This window comes from Adiantum capillus-veneris, chromosome 11, assembly GCF_014529385.1.
Source record: "Adiantum capillus-veneris isolate H3 chromosome 11, ASM1452938v2, whole genome shotgun sequence".
NCBI classification, from domain to species: Eukaryota; Viridiplantae; Streptophyta; class Polypodiopsida; order Polypodiales; family Pteridaceae; genus Adiantum; species Adiantum capillus-veneris.
The window spans coordinates 161889540-161904701 of NC_140941.1; the positions used below are offsets into that span (position 1 = coordinate 161889540).

The window sequence follows — 15162 nt, forward strand, 5'->3', positions numbered from 1 at the left end:
GTTCGGGATACTTTAAGCCACGTTTAATTGGGATGCTGAAATACTGACGGAGCAAACACTTTCAAAAGAATGAATTGCTAATATAGAGGCAGAGCGTAGAAAGCCCATGGTTGTTTATGCTGAAAGAAACGGTCCTCAGTTAGAAAGCTCTAATCAAACTGCTCCCAAAGTAGTCCCAGTGGGTTCTCAATGGGACTCGAGGAACTCTTTCGCACAAAAGACATCCACTTCAAGACAAAAGAGGATTTTTAAACCTTTAGAACCTTGCAGGCGAAGCATTCCCACTCAGTAGTTCCAACAATTGTAACTCACAATATATCCTGAAGCTACCTGTCATTAAGCAACCCAATGAAATATACTTCTGTAATTTATAGTACACAAAAAATTTGCGTGTATACAAAAAGCAAGGATTATACTAGTTACAAAAACAGCCATCTGCTCCCAGGACCACCTGTTCCAATTTTCTCTTAAGAGAAGATTTCTCAAAACAGCTATCAAGCTGGAAGTAATCACCCATATAAAGTTCGCAAGGATACTAACAAAGACTACATGCATGCTTCAGTAAGTGAAGCTGAAGTAATGCATGGAAAGAACTTACCCCAATGGGGCTTTATACAATAGATGGCCCTGTCATATACTCAAAATGGAGCATAAAAAAGCAAGAATATACCTGTCTGGCAAAAATCAGTATCTGTACACAGAACCCCCTGCAGAGGGTGGTGGAGCAGGCGGCAATCGAGAGGGCGTCGTTCTCCTAGAATTCGTAGTAACATCACCATTTTGTTCAGGATCGCTGAGCCGCCGACTGTGCCCTCCATTAGAAGAAAGCCGAGAGTCGTTCATCATATTCTGATCGAGAGACCCACGATAGCCATCATTTCCTGAATCTTCGAATGCAACACGCCAGTCCTCTCCTCTGCCCGGCCCGTCAGCCCGTGAAGATGCTACAAAATCAAACATAATTCCCGCCTGAAAATCAGTTATAAATTTTCTTGCAGCTGCCTCTAAAAAAAGCAAAAAGAACAGAGCTCACCACCGTTCCCTGACCATCCTGTTGTTGAAGCACGGGCTTCATGTACACTCAGCTGTCTGGTCAAGCGAGATAATAAAGAAGACTGCCGTCTAACACGTTCCCTCTGCCTCTTTACATCCTGATCTTCTTGCAAGAGCTCTTGTATCACCTCAAATGGTTTAGCACTGCAAGATGCCAGCATGCTTAGAGATAACAATAGCCTGCCTACAGCACTTACTTAAGTCGCATGCAGATACAACATTGAACCTGATGGAACTGTAAAGTTGATTTAGCATAGCATCCTTTGCTCTCTCCACTTGACACAAAACTACGGCCTGCGAAAAAAAAAAAGACTTAGCCTTTACATGACAAACACCAGCAATACACAAACTACAACCATGCAGACCACCACCTTCGGTACATTTGCTGCCAAACTATTTAGAACAGCTTCTACATAGTCCCGCACTTCTTGAGCCATCAGTTTCAGGTCCTCTTCAGGGTCAATAGGACGTCTTACAACAGTATCCTGTGCAAAGAAAGAAGAATAAGTACTTGTTCCACCCGCGTGATGCATTAAGCGGACTCATTTTAATTAAAGATAAAATTCCAAAAACATTTTTCTTGTGATTAGAATTGTAAATTTTAAGCTGGATTCAGTATCATAAGATCTGCCAAATCGGATTAGCTTACAGAGCCATATACTATTGCAGGGCCAGACAATATCTTCTACAAAATCCTCCGTATATCCAGGAATGGTGTAAAAACCTGAGGGTCTCAGAAGTTGCACCTCAAAATCAACGTAAACAAATGAGCGCAAGACAAAGGAGCTCACTTGAAAAGAGATACTACAATATGTATAGAAAGCTTCACAGGTAGATTCTCAAAAATTCTTGGCCAGCTAGCCAGGCAAAAAGTAAAATAGGAAACAAGGGGGCATCCTTGATCCATTATATAAGTAGCACTAATCAGCAGCAAGATTACCAATAAAGTATCTCTTCCAAACAGTAAATTCTGCCGTCAATGCAACCATAATAAATTGGTGAGAAGCATCCCGTGGAAAACGTGTGTATATGCTAATGAATGAATGCAATGGACACAACATAACAAAGGGATGCAACTCAAGTGGCACAGACTGCCTTTAAGGCTGCATAGGAAGGGCTTGATGAGGAGCTCTTGCAATGCTATGAAAAGGCTGGCAGCCAGTCACATAAGACTGGAAACGGACGAGACTGGCATGGCCACTTAGACAGAAATACAATGGGTTAGAAACATGTCCTTATAGCCAAGCTTGTTGTACATGGCTGGGTGCAAAATCAAGTGACTCATCACAAGTTGCTGATGTGATGTGGTAGGGCCCATAAGGTATCCCCTGCAAATGGACCAAATCGTCAAAGACCTGCAAAACTGTGAATCTGCTGACGTGGCCAAGACCCGGATTTTACATTGACAGGACACGTGGCACTCAGCCTGCGAATTGTGCTTACTGCTGGTGATGTGGCAGTCGTACAGAAGGGCAGATTTGCACCAGTTTTTGTCTTATGTTTTGGAGACCAGAGCTTTTGGAGATTGTGCTTTCGTTCTGATGCTTTTTGGGCACCTTGTTTACTCACCCCTCTCAGGTTGGCCATGAAGACAAAAGCAAAGCTGAGTGCAGAAAAGCAGAAATTGTACTCGCAAGAAGAGTTTGACGAAGCTCTTGAACAGAAGATCAGTCGGTTGATGAAAAACACAAAGCACTCTCGCAAATTAGAGGATCGAAAATTGACTTTCGAGGTGGCTAGTGGATCCAAGAAGCGTGTTCGTTGACCCTAGTTCTTCTTCGTCTTTCGACAGTTCCTCTTTTTCATAGTGACAACCCGAAACGGAAACGGCAGAAACAAAGAAAGAAAAACCAAAGTTTCGGAGTTTCGACCTCAATAGAAACGGTTAAAAACGAGGTTTTTATATCTATTTAAAAAAACCAATATAATACTTAAAACAAGAAGCCTAGAAAGATAAGTCAATGATTATAATTTCATATTCTACAAAACTTCAAAATTTATATTACAAAAACTGGGAACTTTAACCAACAGTCTACCAACCTTGAACCTAAGGTCTACAACAAACCTGCTGTTAGGCAATTCCCAATGTGCAAAATGTGTTGGTAGCACCTCCCACTACTTCAAGAAAAAACTCATGGTCAAGCCATCCTCCCCTGGGCAACTACCCCTCGGGAGTGCCATGAGGGCCTCCTGTAGAGGAAGCGGTTTTGGTACGGTTTACCAAAAGAAATGAAGAGTTACTATTTGAAGCAAACCATTCAAAAGCTCATGGAGCGTGCAGAGGACAATTTTTCCTTGCATTCAGGCGCCTTGACTTACCCAACAGACAAGCCAATAATTAAGTCAACGGGAAAAGAGTCTTCCAAGGAGAAGAAGGGCAAGAAGCAGAAGAAGAAATCCATACGGCCCAAATTGAAAAAAGAGCAGCTTGCTGAGTACTTCAAAGAGGGCAAGTGTTATGGTAGTGGTAAACAAGGGCACGTCTTCGCAAAGCGTCCAAAGAAAGAACCAAAGGGAAAAGCTGATGGTTAATCAAAGAGTAGATTCAGAATGAATGTGCACGTCACAGGCAAGTCCCTAAAGGGGTTAGAGTTAATAAACTCTGACCCAATTAACTTCGAAGAACTTGCCAAGGGGCCTGAAAACTTATCCCTGAAGATGAGAACGTAACTAGAAAAGGTAAAAATTAACGAACTTGCAGACGTGACATATACTGTATGGACGCTCCGCGTTTTTAAGCTGCAGAGTACTGACGTGGCAGCCCAGTACACACAACAGGGAGACAAGATTCACATCATGCTTTTGGGATCAGAGCTTTTGCATGAAAATGCTTTTAGAGCGAGTGCTTTTGGGGCTCTGCTTTTAGGCACCCCTTGTACTGTTTATAAAAGTCTATGGGGCCCACTCTCTACAGAGCATCTGGACACAAAGCCACGGAGAGTTGGACCCTTGGAAGTTGTACCTTTGTGGTTGGCAATAAAGAAAGCCAGTCTTTGGGGGCAATGCATCTGGTGGCAAGACTCCGCCGCTTCATGTTGACACTCCTCTGTTCTCTCTCTCTCTCCCTAATCAAGTTCAGTTCATTTATTCGCAGTTTTCGTTTGTGTGTTGCTATTGATTTCTCGCTTGGAGTGCCCATCGCCCAAGCCTGTAACAGTGATATCAAAGCTCAGACAATTCTTCCTCTACAAAGGATTCAATCCTTTTCTACAGATAAATGGGTTCTAGTAGTGAATCTCATAGAGAGACAACACCCCTCCGACTATTCGTTTGCCGGGAGATGAAGAACCCTAAATCCAACAAGGGAACAACAGAAATTAATGGAGATTCTGTCACGGGACGGGCACCACGCGCCAACGAAAAAGAACAGGCTGAACAACTTTAAGCACTTCAAATAACACTAAACTGAAAGAGATAGAGAGTGCACGACACACGAGACGCGGAGTGGTGAAGTTCCCCCCCAAGAAAGCACTAGCCCCAACCCTTGGCGCCGCTCTCGATATATTTCTTAATATTGCTTTAACTCAGTAGAACGTCGATACTCTATCCTCTGCACCTCCCTTCGCTCATATTTAAAGGCCCTTGGGCTTTGAAAAGCTATTCCATGAAAAGCTTCAAGTTCTAAAAGCATCTAGCTCCAAAAAGCATCAACGCAAATTGAGGGAAATTCCGTATAGGCTGCCAAGGCATCAGTCACGAGCGTGAAACGTGGAATTCTGTATTTATGACTTTGCCTGACAATTGGGAAGCTTTACAATGCTGCTTTGACATTTGATGGTGTATGTGGTTCTATTCTCAATGAAGAGATTAGAAGAAAGACCATTAGTGAAAGCAACGGGTCAGCATATGATGTTAAGAGGCAAGAGCAGGGAAAAGTTCTAGGATGTTACCTGCTATCAATATGGACGCAAAGGGCATAAAAAGCCAGACTACAGGTACTACAAGCAAAAACTTGAAAGAAAGAAACAGCAAGGTAAGAAGAAGAATGATTCCAATGATGCTAAAAGTGATGAGCATGACTCTTCTTCCAAGGAAGTTGCCAAGGCAAGCGTTGTTTCTAGTGTGGTCATTCTAGTGTGGTCATTGTAGGAATTGTTGACATGGATGATGCACTTGTTGTTGACTCATGCTTTCATGATGGTAATGTAGCAATTGGCAAGTGACATGTACATCACAAAATCAAAGGTGATTAATGAATTACTTTCAGCATGATGGTATGTCACAATCATGGATAGTAGAGAGTGGTGCCTCATTTCATGTTACTTCATCTTTGGAGTCCTTTGCTTCATACACTGCAGGTAGTCTGGGTAATGTTTACTTGGGAAACAACCACGCATGTGAGATTCAGTATGTTGGCATTGTACACTTGGCGCTTGAAAATGGCCAAGAGCTGATTTTGCATGATGTTAGGTATGTACCTAGCATCAAGAAAGGTCTACTTTCAGTTGGGCAGCTAGATGTTAAGGGTTACTGCTCTATGTTTGGTGGTGGCTCTTGGAAAGTGCTTAAAGGCTCAATGTTGATTGTAAAGGGCAACAAGATGGGAACTCTTTATTTACTTACATTGCAAGGCATTACCTGGCAATTTTTTGTTGTGGCTGAAGTTCACTCTCACAAGGAGCTTTGTCACAAAAGACTTAGCCATATGAGTGAAAAAGGGCTTGATGTTCTCTCTTCTCTGGGGAAATTTGATGTAAAAGGCCTTGGCCTTGACTTTTGTAAGATTGTATCTATGGAAAGCAAGTGAAGTTCTCTTATACCTCTGGTGTCGCTCGCAAATTACATGTTCTTGATCTAGATTTTAGTACATTCTAATGTTTTGCACTATGCTTGTGAATTCACAGGGAGGTGCACAGTAGTTTGTGTCTTTCATTGATGATCACAATAAAAAGACACGGGTGTATGTACTAAAGAGTAAAAGTGATGTGCTAGACTCATTAAAGAAATTTCATGCATTTGCGACCACACAAAAAGGACTTAAGTCAAAAGCTATCGGGACGGATAATGGGGGAGAGTATGTATCACGTGAGTTTAACAGATTTTCTGAGATGCATGGCATTATAAGGGAATAAACAGGCCCTTATAATCCATCATCTAATGGTGTGGTTGAAAGATATATCGCACAATCTGTGAGACAATGAGATGCATATTGTCCACGGCTAATCTCCCTCAAGAGTTTTGGGAAGAGGCTCTTAAAACTGTAGTTCATGTACACAATCGCTCTCCGAGTCGTGTGTTAGATAATGGCATCCTTGAAGAGGTTTGGTCTGGCAAACCGGCTTCATATGACCATTTACGACTCTTTGGCTGCGATGCATTTGTGCATGTACCTGTTGAACAGAAAACCAAACTTGACATGAAATCTATCAAGGGCATCTTCATGGGATATGGAGAGGAGGGACAGATGGGTTATCGAGTTTGGATATACCTGAGTACAGGAAGATAATCCGCAGTCGAGACGTAGTTTTCTATGAGGTTAAGTTGCTGAAAAATGCTACACATGTAGACATTGACAAGAAGAAGGACAAGTTTCAGCATGATCGACCAGCCAAAAAGCCAACTTTGGCTGAAAATTTGATTCCTTTTAATGCTGAAAATGAGCTGCAACCCATTTTGCAACAGCCAAAAGAGAATAGACAGTAAATGGGTGCACAAAATAGGACTATACGACATGACCAGCTTGCTGAAAATGAATTACAGCAGCGAGGTAATGTTGAAAATCAGCCGCCAATTGATGGTGTGCACATTCCGGATAATGTAGGACCATTTTCGGTCAATGTAGATCATTGGGTGAGAAGGTCTACACATGTTAAAAGGCAACCGCAGAGGTTTCATACTTGAAAGGTACACAAGACACATGCATATGTATGGAAAGGGTACATTGTCAGTGCGGGGAACCACAGTGCGGGGATTCTGTGATTCAGACATGGCAGGAGATCTTGACATTCGGAAATCTACCAGTGGTTATGCCTTTACCTTGGCTGGTGGAGCTATTTCTTGATGTTCAAGATTGTAGAAGATGGTTGCTGAAACCGGCCCATGGGGCGGTAGGCGTTGGCTTTCACCCGAAATTCTTTACTTTAGACACACACAGAGCACTTTGCACAAGAAACCTGTAACGGGGATTAACACCTAAGTACACACACGGCTCGGAAGCTAGAATGCTCCGAGCAGACGCCGACAACCTGTAGGCCCCAAAATTGGCGCCCCTTTCGGTATTTCTTTATTCTTTAACAAAGGGAATAACACCTGTGATCTCCTACGAGCTGCCCCGCGCAATCTAAGCTAAGAAACACCTGTTCTGGCCCGATTTCGGTAGCATAACTGTACTAGGACGCTTCACAATCAATATCCCCACACAATAGATGACTTTCCCGACGCATACGGACAATTTGCAAAACCTGGCGAGAATCTGCAGCACGCTAAATTCACTGTTATCTTCCCCAAAAATGCGCAAGATCACCTATACAGCGGTCCCCTCGCTTCCCCGAACCTCCTGGGGGTATTAGGGTCCGTTTAGGGCAGAAACCCTAAACCTGCAAAAATACACAGCAGGCTGTAATTCCCTGTTTTGGGCTCTGTTTCGCGTGCCGGTCGCATCTGTAGTAAGACCTCGAGCTCCCGCACCTGTAGGGCTACTTGCCCTTTGAATCGGACGAGATTTCTCACGTGAAACCTCTCCGAATTCACATGTACCTGCGGGGGATTAGCCGCTAACTAATCCAGTACCTGTGCAAGAGGCTCTTGCCTCGGCAATCGCGCATGAACCCACATAACTGTACATTGGTCAAATGAAAAGCCCACTAGAGGGGCATAACATACTCCTCATAGGGGAGAGAGAGAGAGAGAGCAATGCGTAGCGTGCAAGGCATCACTCCTGGCACCGCACTGTACATAAGGGGGAACGGAAGCACTCCATAACTCTTAACCTGTGACAGTTTGCAAATGAGGCCTCTCCAAGCATAAAATTCAGCGCCACTTCTTCTTGCATGAGGAAAGTGCACAAGAATGCGCATTTACAAACCATTTCCCGTTTCAGGTCTGCCGCTTAAAAATCTCCCGATTGGTCGCTCAGTTGACTTCGCAACAGAGTTGTAAAATGTTCCCCTAGTCATACCGGAGTAACGACGCGAACACATTTTACGACCCAAAATAGCAATTCCCTAAATTTTAGGAAATGATTCCGTTGGGCTCCCACTGGTCATCTGACCATCTATCCTCATTGGGACCGCATCCAAAAGTGCAATGTGGCCCAACTGTCGGATACTTTCTGTTGGTAGTTACACCTTGACTTTAGGCCTTTATTGAGTTCACTTCCTAGTATCCACCAACTTGCTAAGTGCAACGGGGGGACCTATATGATCTTGCTATGAGCCTAGACATCCTCTTACCATACGAATTCCAGTGCCCACCACTACCCATCTGCGAGTGAAACTACCGTTCACATTGGCCATACAATGTCCGACCGTTTGCTACTTTAAGAAGAGGGTCTCAAAAATAAAACAAAACCCATTGGAAAGAAACCAACAACAAAAGTTAGCAATTGCCACGTCCTCGTGACATAGTTAACAGTTGCCACGTCCCCGTGACAGTTGCACTGAGCACTACAAAGGCTGAATATATTTGAGTCATGGAGCTTCCAAAGAAGCCATTTAGCTTGGCCGTCTTGTGAGGACTTCGGTCTTCTAGTACATGCTCCAATGCTTGGTTGTGATAGTCAAAGTGTTGTATGCCTAGCTAAGAATGCTATGTTCCATGGTCATACCAAGCACATAGATGTTCGATACCATTTAATACGGCAGGTATTGGATGATAGTCTTGTCAAACTGACAAAGGTCAGAACACAGGATAACCCTGCAGATGTTCTCACTAAGTGTCTTGCTAAGACACAACATCAGCATTGCTTATACTTGGTGGGAGTTACTTAAAGGTACCACATCGGGCTAAGTGGGAAGTTGTTGGGTCTAAAGGCCCTCTGGCCACCTCTCTCATGTATATTATTATACTCACTTATACTTTGGGTATGAACCACCCCTAGGGTCACTTCAGTGACCCTTATAACATGTACCCTCAAATTTTGAAAGATAACATTGAAACGTGTGCACATAACACACGCCTAAAATTACCTACATAGATCTCTCTCTCACGCTCTGTCTTGCCTAGGTTTTCAAATCTCCATCGCCTACACACAGAAGTCATTTCGCTTCTTCAGCCTTGACTTGTTGAGGGAGAAGCACTCTGGTCTTATGAAATCCAAGAGTACATGCCTATACTCCCAAACATATCTCCTCTCTTTCAACAATCGTTTTCTCAAAATATAGGTCAACATCAACAAACCCCCTTGATTTCCCTCATCGATGAGCCCCTTCAAGTTCCTCAAATTCCTTCTTGTGATATTCTGGGCTATAAGATCAGAATAAGATAAAATTGTCCTACCAATGGTTGCTCCAGAGCAAGGTCATGCGTAAGCTGCTTACTAACTCTCTCATGAGAGCTAGGGGTAGTAGTAATCATGTTACTTCAAGTGGAGGTTTTGATTCGTTGTCTATGAGGTATGGAGATTGTCTCATCATTCTTGGGATCTTCTTCGCCTTCGCGATGGTCTACGAAGCCATACCCTAGATTTTGATCTACAAAACAACATCTTACAAGAGTCTCAACTCCAGCATACACTGCGCCTTGAGGTGATGAAGGGGACGAGCTCAGACGACCACGAGCATGCCTTGTGCTAGTGTAGCGCGAGTGATATAAGTCCAAACCTATCGATTGTGAGCTCGACTCCCAGTATAGACCGCGCCTCCAAGAAGTTAAGAGGTGATGCACGAGACGTGCACGGGTGTTTCCACACCCTCGTCTCTTGAAACGCATTGATTGTGGGATATGCTAAACAGGAGTAGGGCTAGAGAGGTGTTTATTTGGTAAGTTTGAGGTGATGCAAAGCGAGCACATCTTTGCAGATGCAATCACCTATGCTTGCATCTTGAAGGCATGTGGCAATTTGGTGTAGTTTAGAAAGCACAAAAATTGCTCGAGGAGCTTCTTATACAACATGTCGTCGACTCTTGGAACGCATTGATTATAGGTTATGTGGAACAAGGCATAATCAGGAAGCTCTGGGCTGTTTTCAACAGATGCAAATGGAGAGCAGCTCTCCGAATGAAATCACCTATGGTTTGGTCTTGAAGACTATGCTTTGGTCCAGAGCTATGCCATGTTGTCTACTTCTCCGATGCCAAATATTGAGTGTCATCCTACAAACAAAAAGCAAGCAAGTAGTCTGCACACTTTCATCGCTTTTCAAATGTCATCTTTTCCTTTTACCGCCTTAAGAACCAATAGACCAATTTTCAAGACCATTTCATGTATGAACCTTTGTTAGATCTACCTTAGTTTAATGGGTTTTATCGGGATACAAAGTTAATATTGCTCTAAACGATTTGAGTTTTTTATTTGAATAGCATAGTGTAGAGTAAAAACAACAAAATGAGATGCCCTCCAGCTTGGTATTTACAGTGTAATGATTGAGTCATTCTATTGTAGTGATTGCACCGGAACTTATAAATTGAGAACTCCTCATTACAATAAACCCTACACTATCTATGCCGTAGAACATAAAGTTATCTTTGCTTTTCTTGAAGTTTAATCTATTATCTATCTCCTACATCTTTTGTATTTGTGTTAACTCCTGTTTTGTGTCACAGAAAGCACATGTATTCACAACAATGGAGGTTTGACTACACAACCACAACTCTAGCTCGCCAACACTGCAAAGTCCGTTATCTACATCTAATTCTCCATGCCTATGTGTTTGCTTGGTGCAACACATAAATGCTACGGGGCAGGGCACGGCTTCCGTTTCTTATTATTTTTAGAGAGACCACAGTGACAACTCTCCACCATACTTTTGTATGGCATTTCTGCATGATGTGCACTGTATATTTAGCATTTTCAATCTCTGGCGCTTCATTTCAAGACGAAATGTTTAACTATTCACATTGCTTTTATGTAGCTTGACACAAACATTGTCCTCTGGCTTGCACAATTGGACAACACTTATACACGATTATCACGTCAGCACTACAGTTTGATTTTATAGTCTTTTGCTGCTTTCTGTATTTTTTTTTGAATTTGTCAATACTTCCTAAAGTTTAGTTTAGAACTGCACCCTAAAATCCAAGAGAACACGTATTGCAAAAAGCATTAGTGCCTTGGTCTCACTACTCGAACAGATGTAAAGAAAGCCGTGAAATTGGACCATTTTGCAGATAGCTATAGAAATAATCAATCATCATACATGCAATTCTTTTTTAAAAATTTGCAAATGCACTTTGTACTTGTTTACTTCAGTGCTAGATGCTTGATGTCAATTTATGTATGTCCTGTTATATTCTATAGTTGTTTTATAGCAAGGCCCACCAAGCAAGACCAGTTAAAGAGTTTCCACCAACTTATGGAACCTCGTCTGATTAGCTAGTTCTAATGGGCAGGGAAGCAACCTACAGGCTATGCAACAAGTCTTCCCACCACCTTCGGGACACCCTGGCTATTTTGGAGGTGGATCAGTATTCCAGAGCATGGCTGGTCATGCACTTGGAAATCAGTTTTACACCCCAGGAACAGTGTTCGGGGGTGCTCAAACGATGATGCCTAACCCCATGTATGGTGTCGTGGGCATGCAACCAGGGTTTCAAAGCACTCAGGGCCAATTTGAGATGCCACACGCAAATGTTGGCATGGCTGGAATTACAAGTCAACAACCAAATATGGCATCTCCAAGTCAACTTAATAGCGGCCAAGGAACACAGATGAACCCTAACAGTGTTCCCTTGTTTCAGTCACTTCCATATGACAACTTAACGCCGATGGAGAAGCCAACTCCGTACAAAGAAGGAGGCAAAGGTGTGACATTCACGACCTTCACAGGGTTTGATGACAGGAAGAAGGCTCTCTCATTCCTCCATCAATTTGACAAGGCCTATGCATGAGGAAACTTTACAGAGGCTTCAAAGGTCCGCAAGGCAGCCACCTTCTTGACAGGGAATGCGGGACAATGGTGGACAACTTTATTGCTTCAAGGTCAAGCTCCGTCCACATGGATTTACTTCAAGCAGATTTTTACAGCAGCATGGTTATCTGATGACTTTGAAGCAGATGTCATGACAGAATGGCACCAGCTTAATGCTGTCACTTGCAAGAATCTGGATGACTACAATCGGAAGTTTTGGAAAGCTCTACTTCCACTAACTTCCTATAGGTTTGTGCCATTGACAGAACAGATTGAAAAATATTGTTGTGGCCTACCCAAAGGATTGACAAAGTACTGCACGAAGACCAAAGTCACTACTTTGACGCAGCTCATCGAGGTAGCAAACACTAGCAATGGTTTGCTTAAGGGAGAAGATTGTGAATTCAATATTGGCGTCACGGAAGGATCAGCCAAGAAAAATTCAACGAAGAAGTACGTTCTCAATGAGGTTCCTAGAGCGACTCAAGAGCCAGCCAATGCATGGAGAGGCAAAGCCACGGCTGAACCAACAAAGGGACCAGCAAAGAAATGGAAAAGACCTTTTCCTCGCAAGTCGGAAAAGGTCCTAAGGTCAGAGAACAAATGCTTTATCTGTGAGCAGCGTGGCCACATTGCTCATAATTGTCCCCAAAAGAAAAGGCCAGCAGATTCTGAAGACAAGGAGGACAGGAAAGAAAAGAGGCCCATGGCTGGTCTAGTGCCAGATATGGTGGGCGACAAGCCAAATTCAAATGCAAGTGAGCTTTGCAGAGCATGGGGAAAGGTCAGGGATCAAACAGTGCTTATCTTCTTTGATCCAGGTGCCACAACCAACTTCATTTCCCCAGAATTGGCTTCAAAGTTGGGAATCAGACCTGAAGAGATGGGGTATACAGCAGAGGCAGGTTTGGCATGTCCTGGCCATACAGAGGCTGTGACACCCATCATCGGAAAGTTACACCTCATATCCAGTCCTATGTAGATGCTGAAGAATTTTACATCATGCCACTTGATGGATGTGATGTGTTGTTAGGCATTCCTTGGTTGTTTCGTGTACAGGGAATCATGGATGCCTACAACAAAAAGATCATTGTACAGAGCAGAGGAAAGACTCACATTCTGGATGTAAAGCTTAAAGGGGAGTCTATTCCCACTGTATGAGCTTCTGCTATTACTTCTGTAATGAAAAAGCATCTTTCTGCGTACTTGGTTTTTGCACGTGAAGTGTCAGATTGTGATGAATCAAATTTATCTGTGTTAGATAAAGAAAGGTCAATGTTTTTACAACAGTATAGTGACTGTTTTTCCGATTCATTACCATCTCAATTACCGCCAGAGAGACCTGAGGACCATGCGATAGATTTGGTGCCAGGCAATAGCCCACCCAATAGGCCTCCGTACAGGGTTAGTGCGGCTCAACAAAAAGAGATAATGAGCCAAGTACAGGAGCTGTTAGAAAAGGGGCTGATTCAGCCCAGTTCATCTCCATTCTGTTCTCCAATGTTGTTGGTGCAGAAAAAGGATGGCTCATGGCGTACGTGCATCGACTACCGTGCACTGAACAAGAATACCATCAAGAATAGGTTCCCTATACCTAGAATTGATGATATTCTGGACAAATTAGGAGCAACAGCTATGTTTAGCAGGATAGATCTAAAGAGTGGATACCATCAGATCCGCATTAGATCAGAGGATGTGCACAAGACTGCTTTTAGAACGACGTTTGGCCTTTACGAATTTTTAGTGATGCCCTTTGGTCTCACAAATGCTCCTGCTACGTTCAATAGGATGATGGACAGAATTTTCCATCCACACCAGCAGTTTGTTGGTACATTCTTTGATGACATGATAGTCTACTCAAAGAATGAAGAGGAGCATAGGCATCACTTGACCATTGTGTTCAAAGAGCTACGCAGCCATAGGTTGCTCATCAATGCAAAGAAATGTGAATTTTTTCTGGAAGAGATTCACTTTCTGGGACACATTGTCTCAAAGGATGGTGTCAGAATGGATCCTGCAAAAGTTGAAGCGATCAAGTCATGGCCAGATTTGAAGACGGTGCACGATGTCCGAAGCTTCTTGGGACTATGTTCATATTACAGAAGGTTTATCCGAAATTTCGTTGAGATTGCTTCACCTTTACATGCTCTTCAAAAGAAGGCAGTCACCTTTAGATGGACACAAAAAGAGATTTTAGCTTTTAATCTTTTAAAGGAAAAGATAACTTCAAATCCAGCCATTGTGTTGCCAGATCTTAGGAAGTCATTTGTGGTCCAGTGTGACGCCTGTGGTAGTAGCATTGGTGCAGTGCTAATGCAAGATAGCAGGGTAGTAGCCTATGAGAGTAGAATCTTGCAAGGGCCAGAAAAGACTATGCAAGTCTATGAAAAAGAACTGCAAGCCGTCATTCATGCGCTCTTAAGTTGGAAACACTATCTGCTAGGTGCAGATTTCGTTGTCCAAACGGATCACCAGACCTTGCGATACTTCTTAACACAGGCAAAGTTATCTGAGAAGCATATGCGATGGGCAAATATCTTGTCCATGTTCCATTTTCAGATTGTGCATGTGGAAGGCAAGAAGAACATTGTGGCTGATGCCTTGTCAAGGAAGCCACAAATTTCAGCTGTGTCAATTCCTTATCATCATGAACTTGATGATATGAGGGAACAGTATGCAAATGATGAAGATTTTGCAAGGGTCTTCGAGCAACTAGTGGATGGACAACGTCATGAACACTATCTTCTCAACGATGGGTTCGTGATGATGCATGGCAGATTGTGTGTCACAGAGCCATTGCGACGCAAAGTTATGGAAAAGAGTCATGTCCCACCGTATGCAGGGCATCGTGGTATCGATGCTACAGTTAAAGCGGTTGAGACATTCTTCTACTGGCCTACATTGAGAAGAGATGTGGATGCCTTTGTGCGAGAATGCCTAATATGCCAGAAGGTCAAGTTTGACAGGCAAAAGGCACCAGGGTTATTGCAACCACTACCTATTCCAGATAAACCATGGAAAAGTATTAATATGGATTTTATCTTTGATCATCCGAGAACGAAGACAGGGAACGATGGTATTTGGACCATCATTTGCAGATTCAG

At 43.1% G+C, this 15162-nt stretch overlaps 1 protein-coding gene across 2 annotated transcripts in view; it reads right to left on the bottom strand.

The window, feature by feature from the left end:
- Positions 1–316: 316 nt before the first annotated feature.
- The window catches only part of LOC147448329 (dynamin-2A-like), a 54653-nt gene continuing 39807 nt past the window's right edge, over positions 317–15162 (bottom strand). For both annotated transcript variants that reach the window (XM_086524174.1, XM_086524175.1), the window contains 4 exons: positions 1425–1538; positions 1280–1347; positions 1034–1197; positions 317–944 (listed from right to left, as the gene is read on the bottom strand). In XM_086524174.1, coding sequence (XP_086380300.1) covers positions 685–944; positions 1034–1197; positions 1280–1347; positions 1425–1538 — 606 coding nt within the window. In that variant the 3' untranslated portion in view covers positions 317–684. The remainder of the gene's footprint in view (positions 945–1033; positions 1198–1279; positions 1348–1424; positions 1539–15162) is intronic.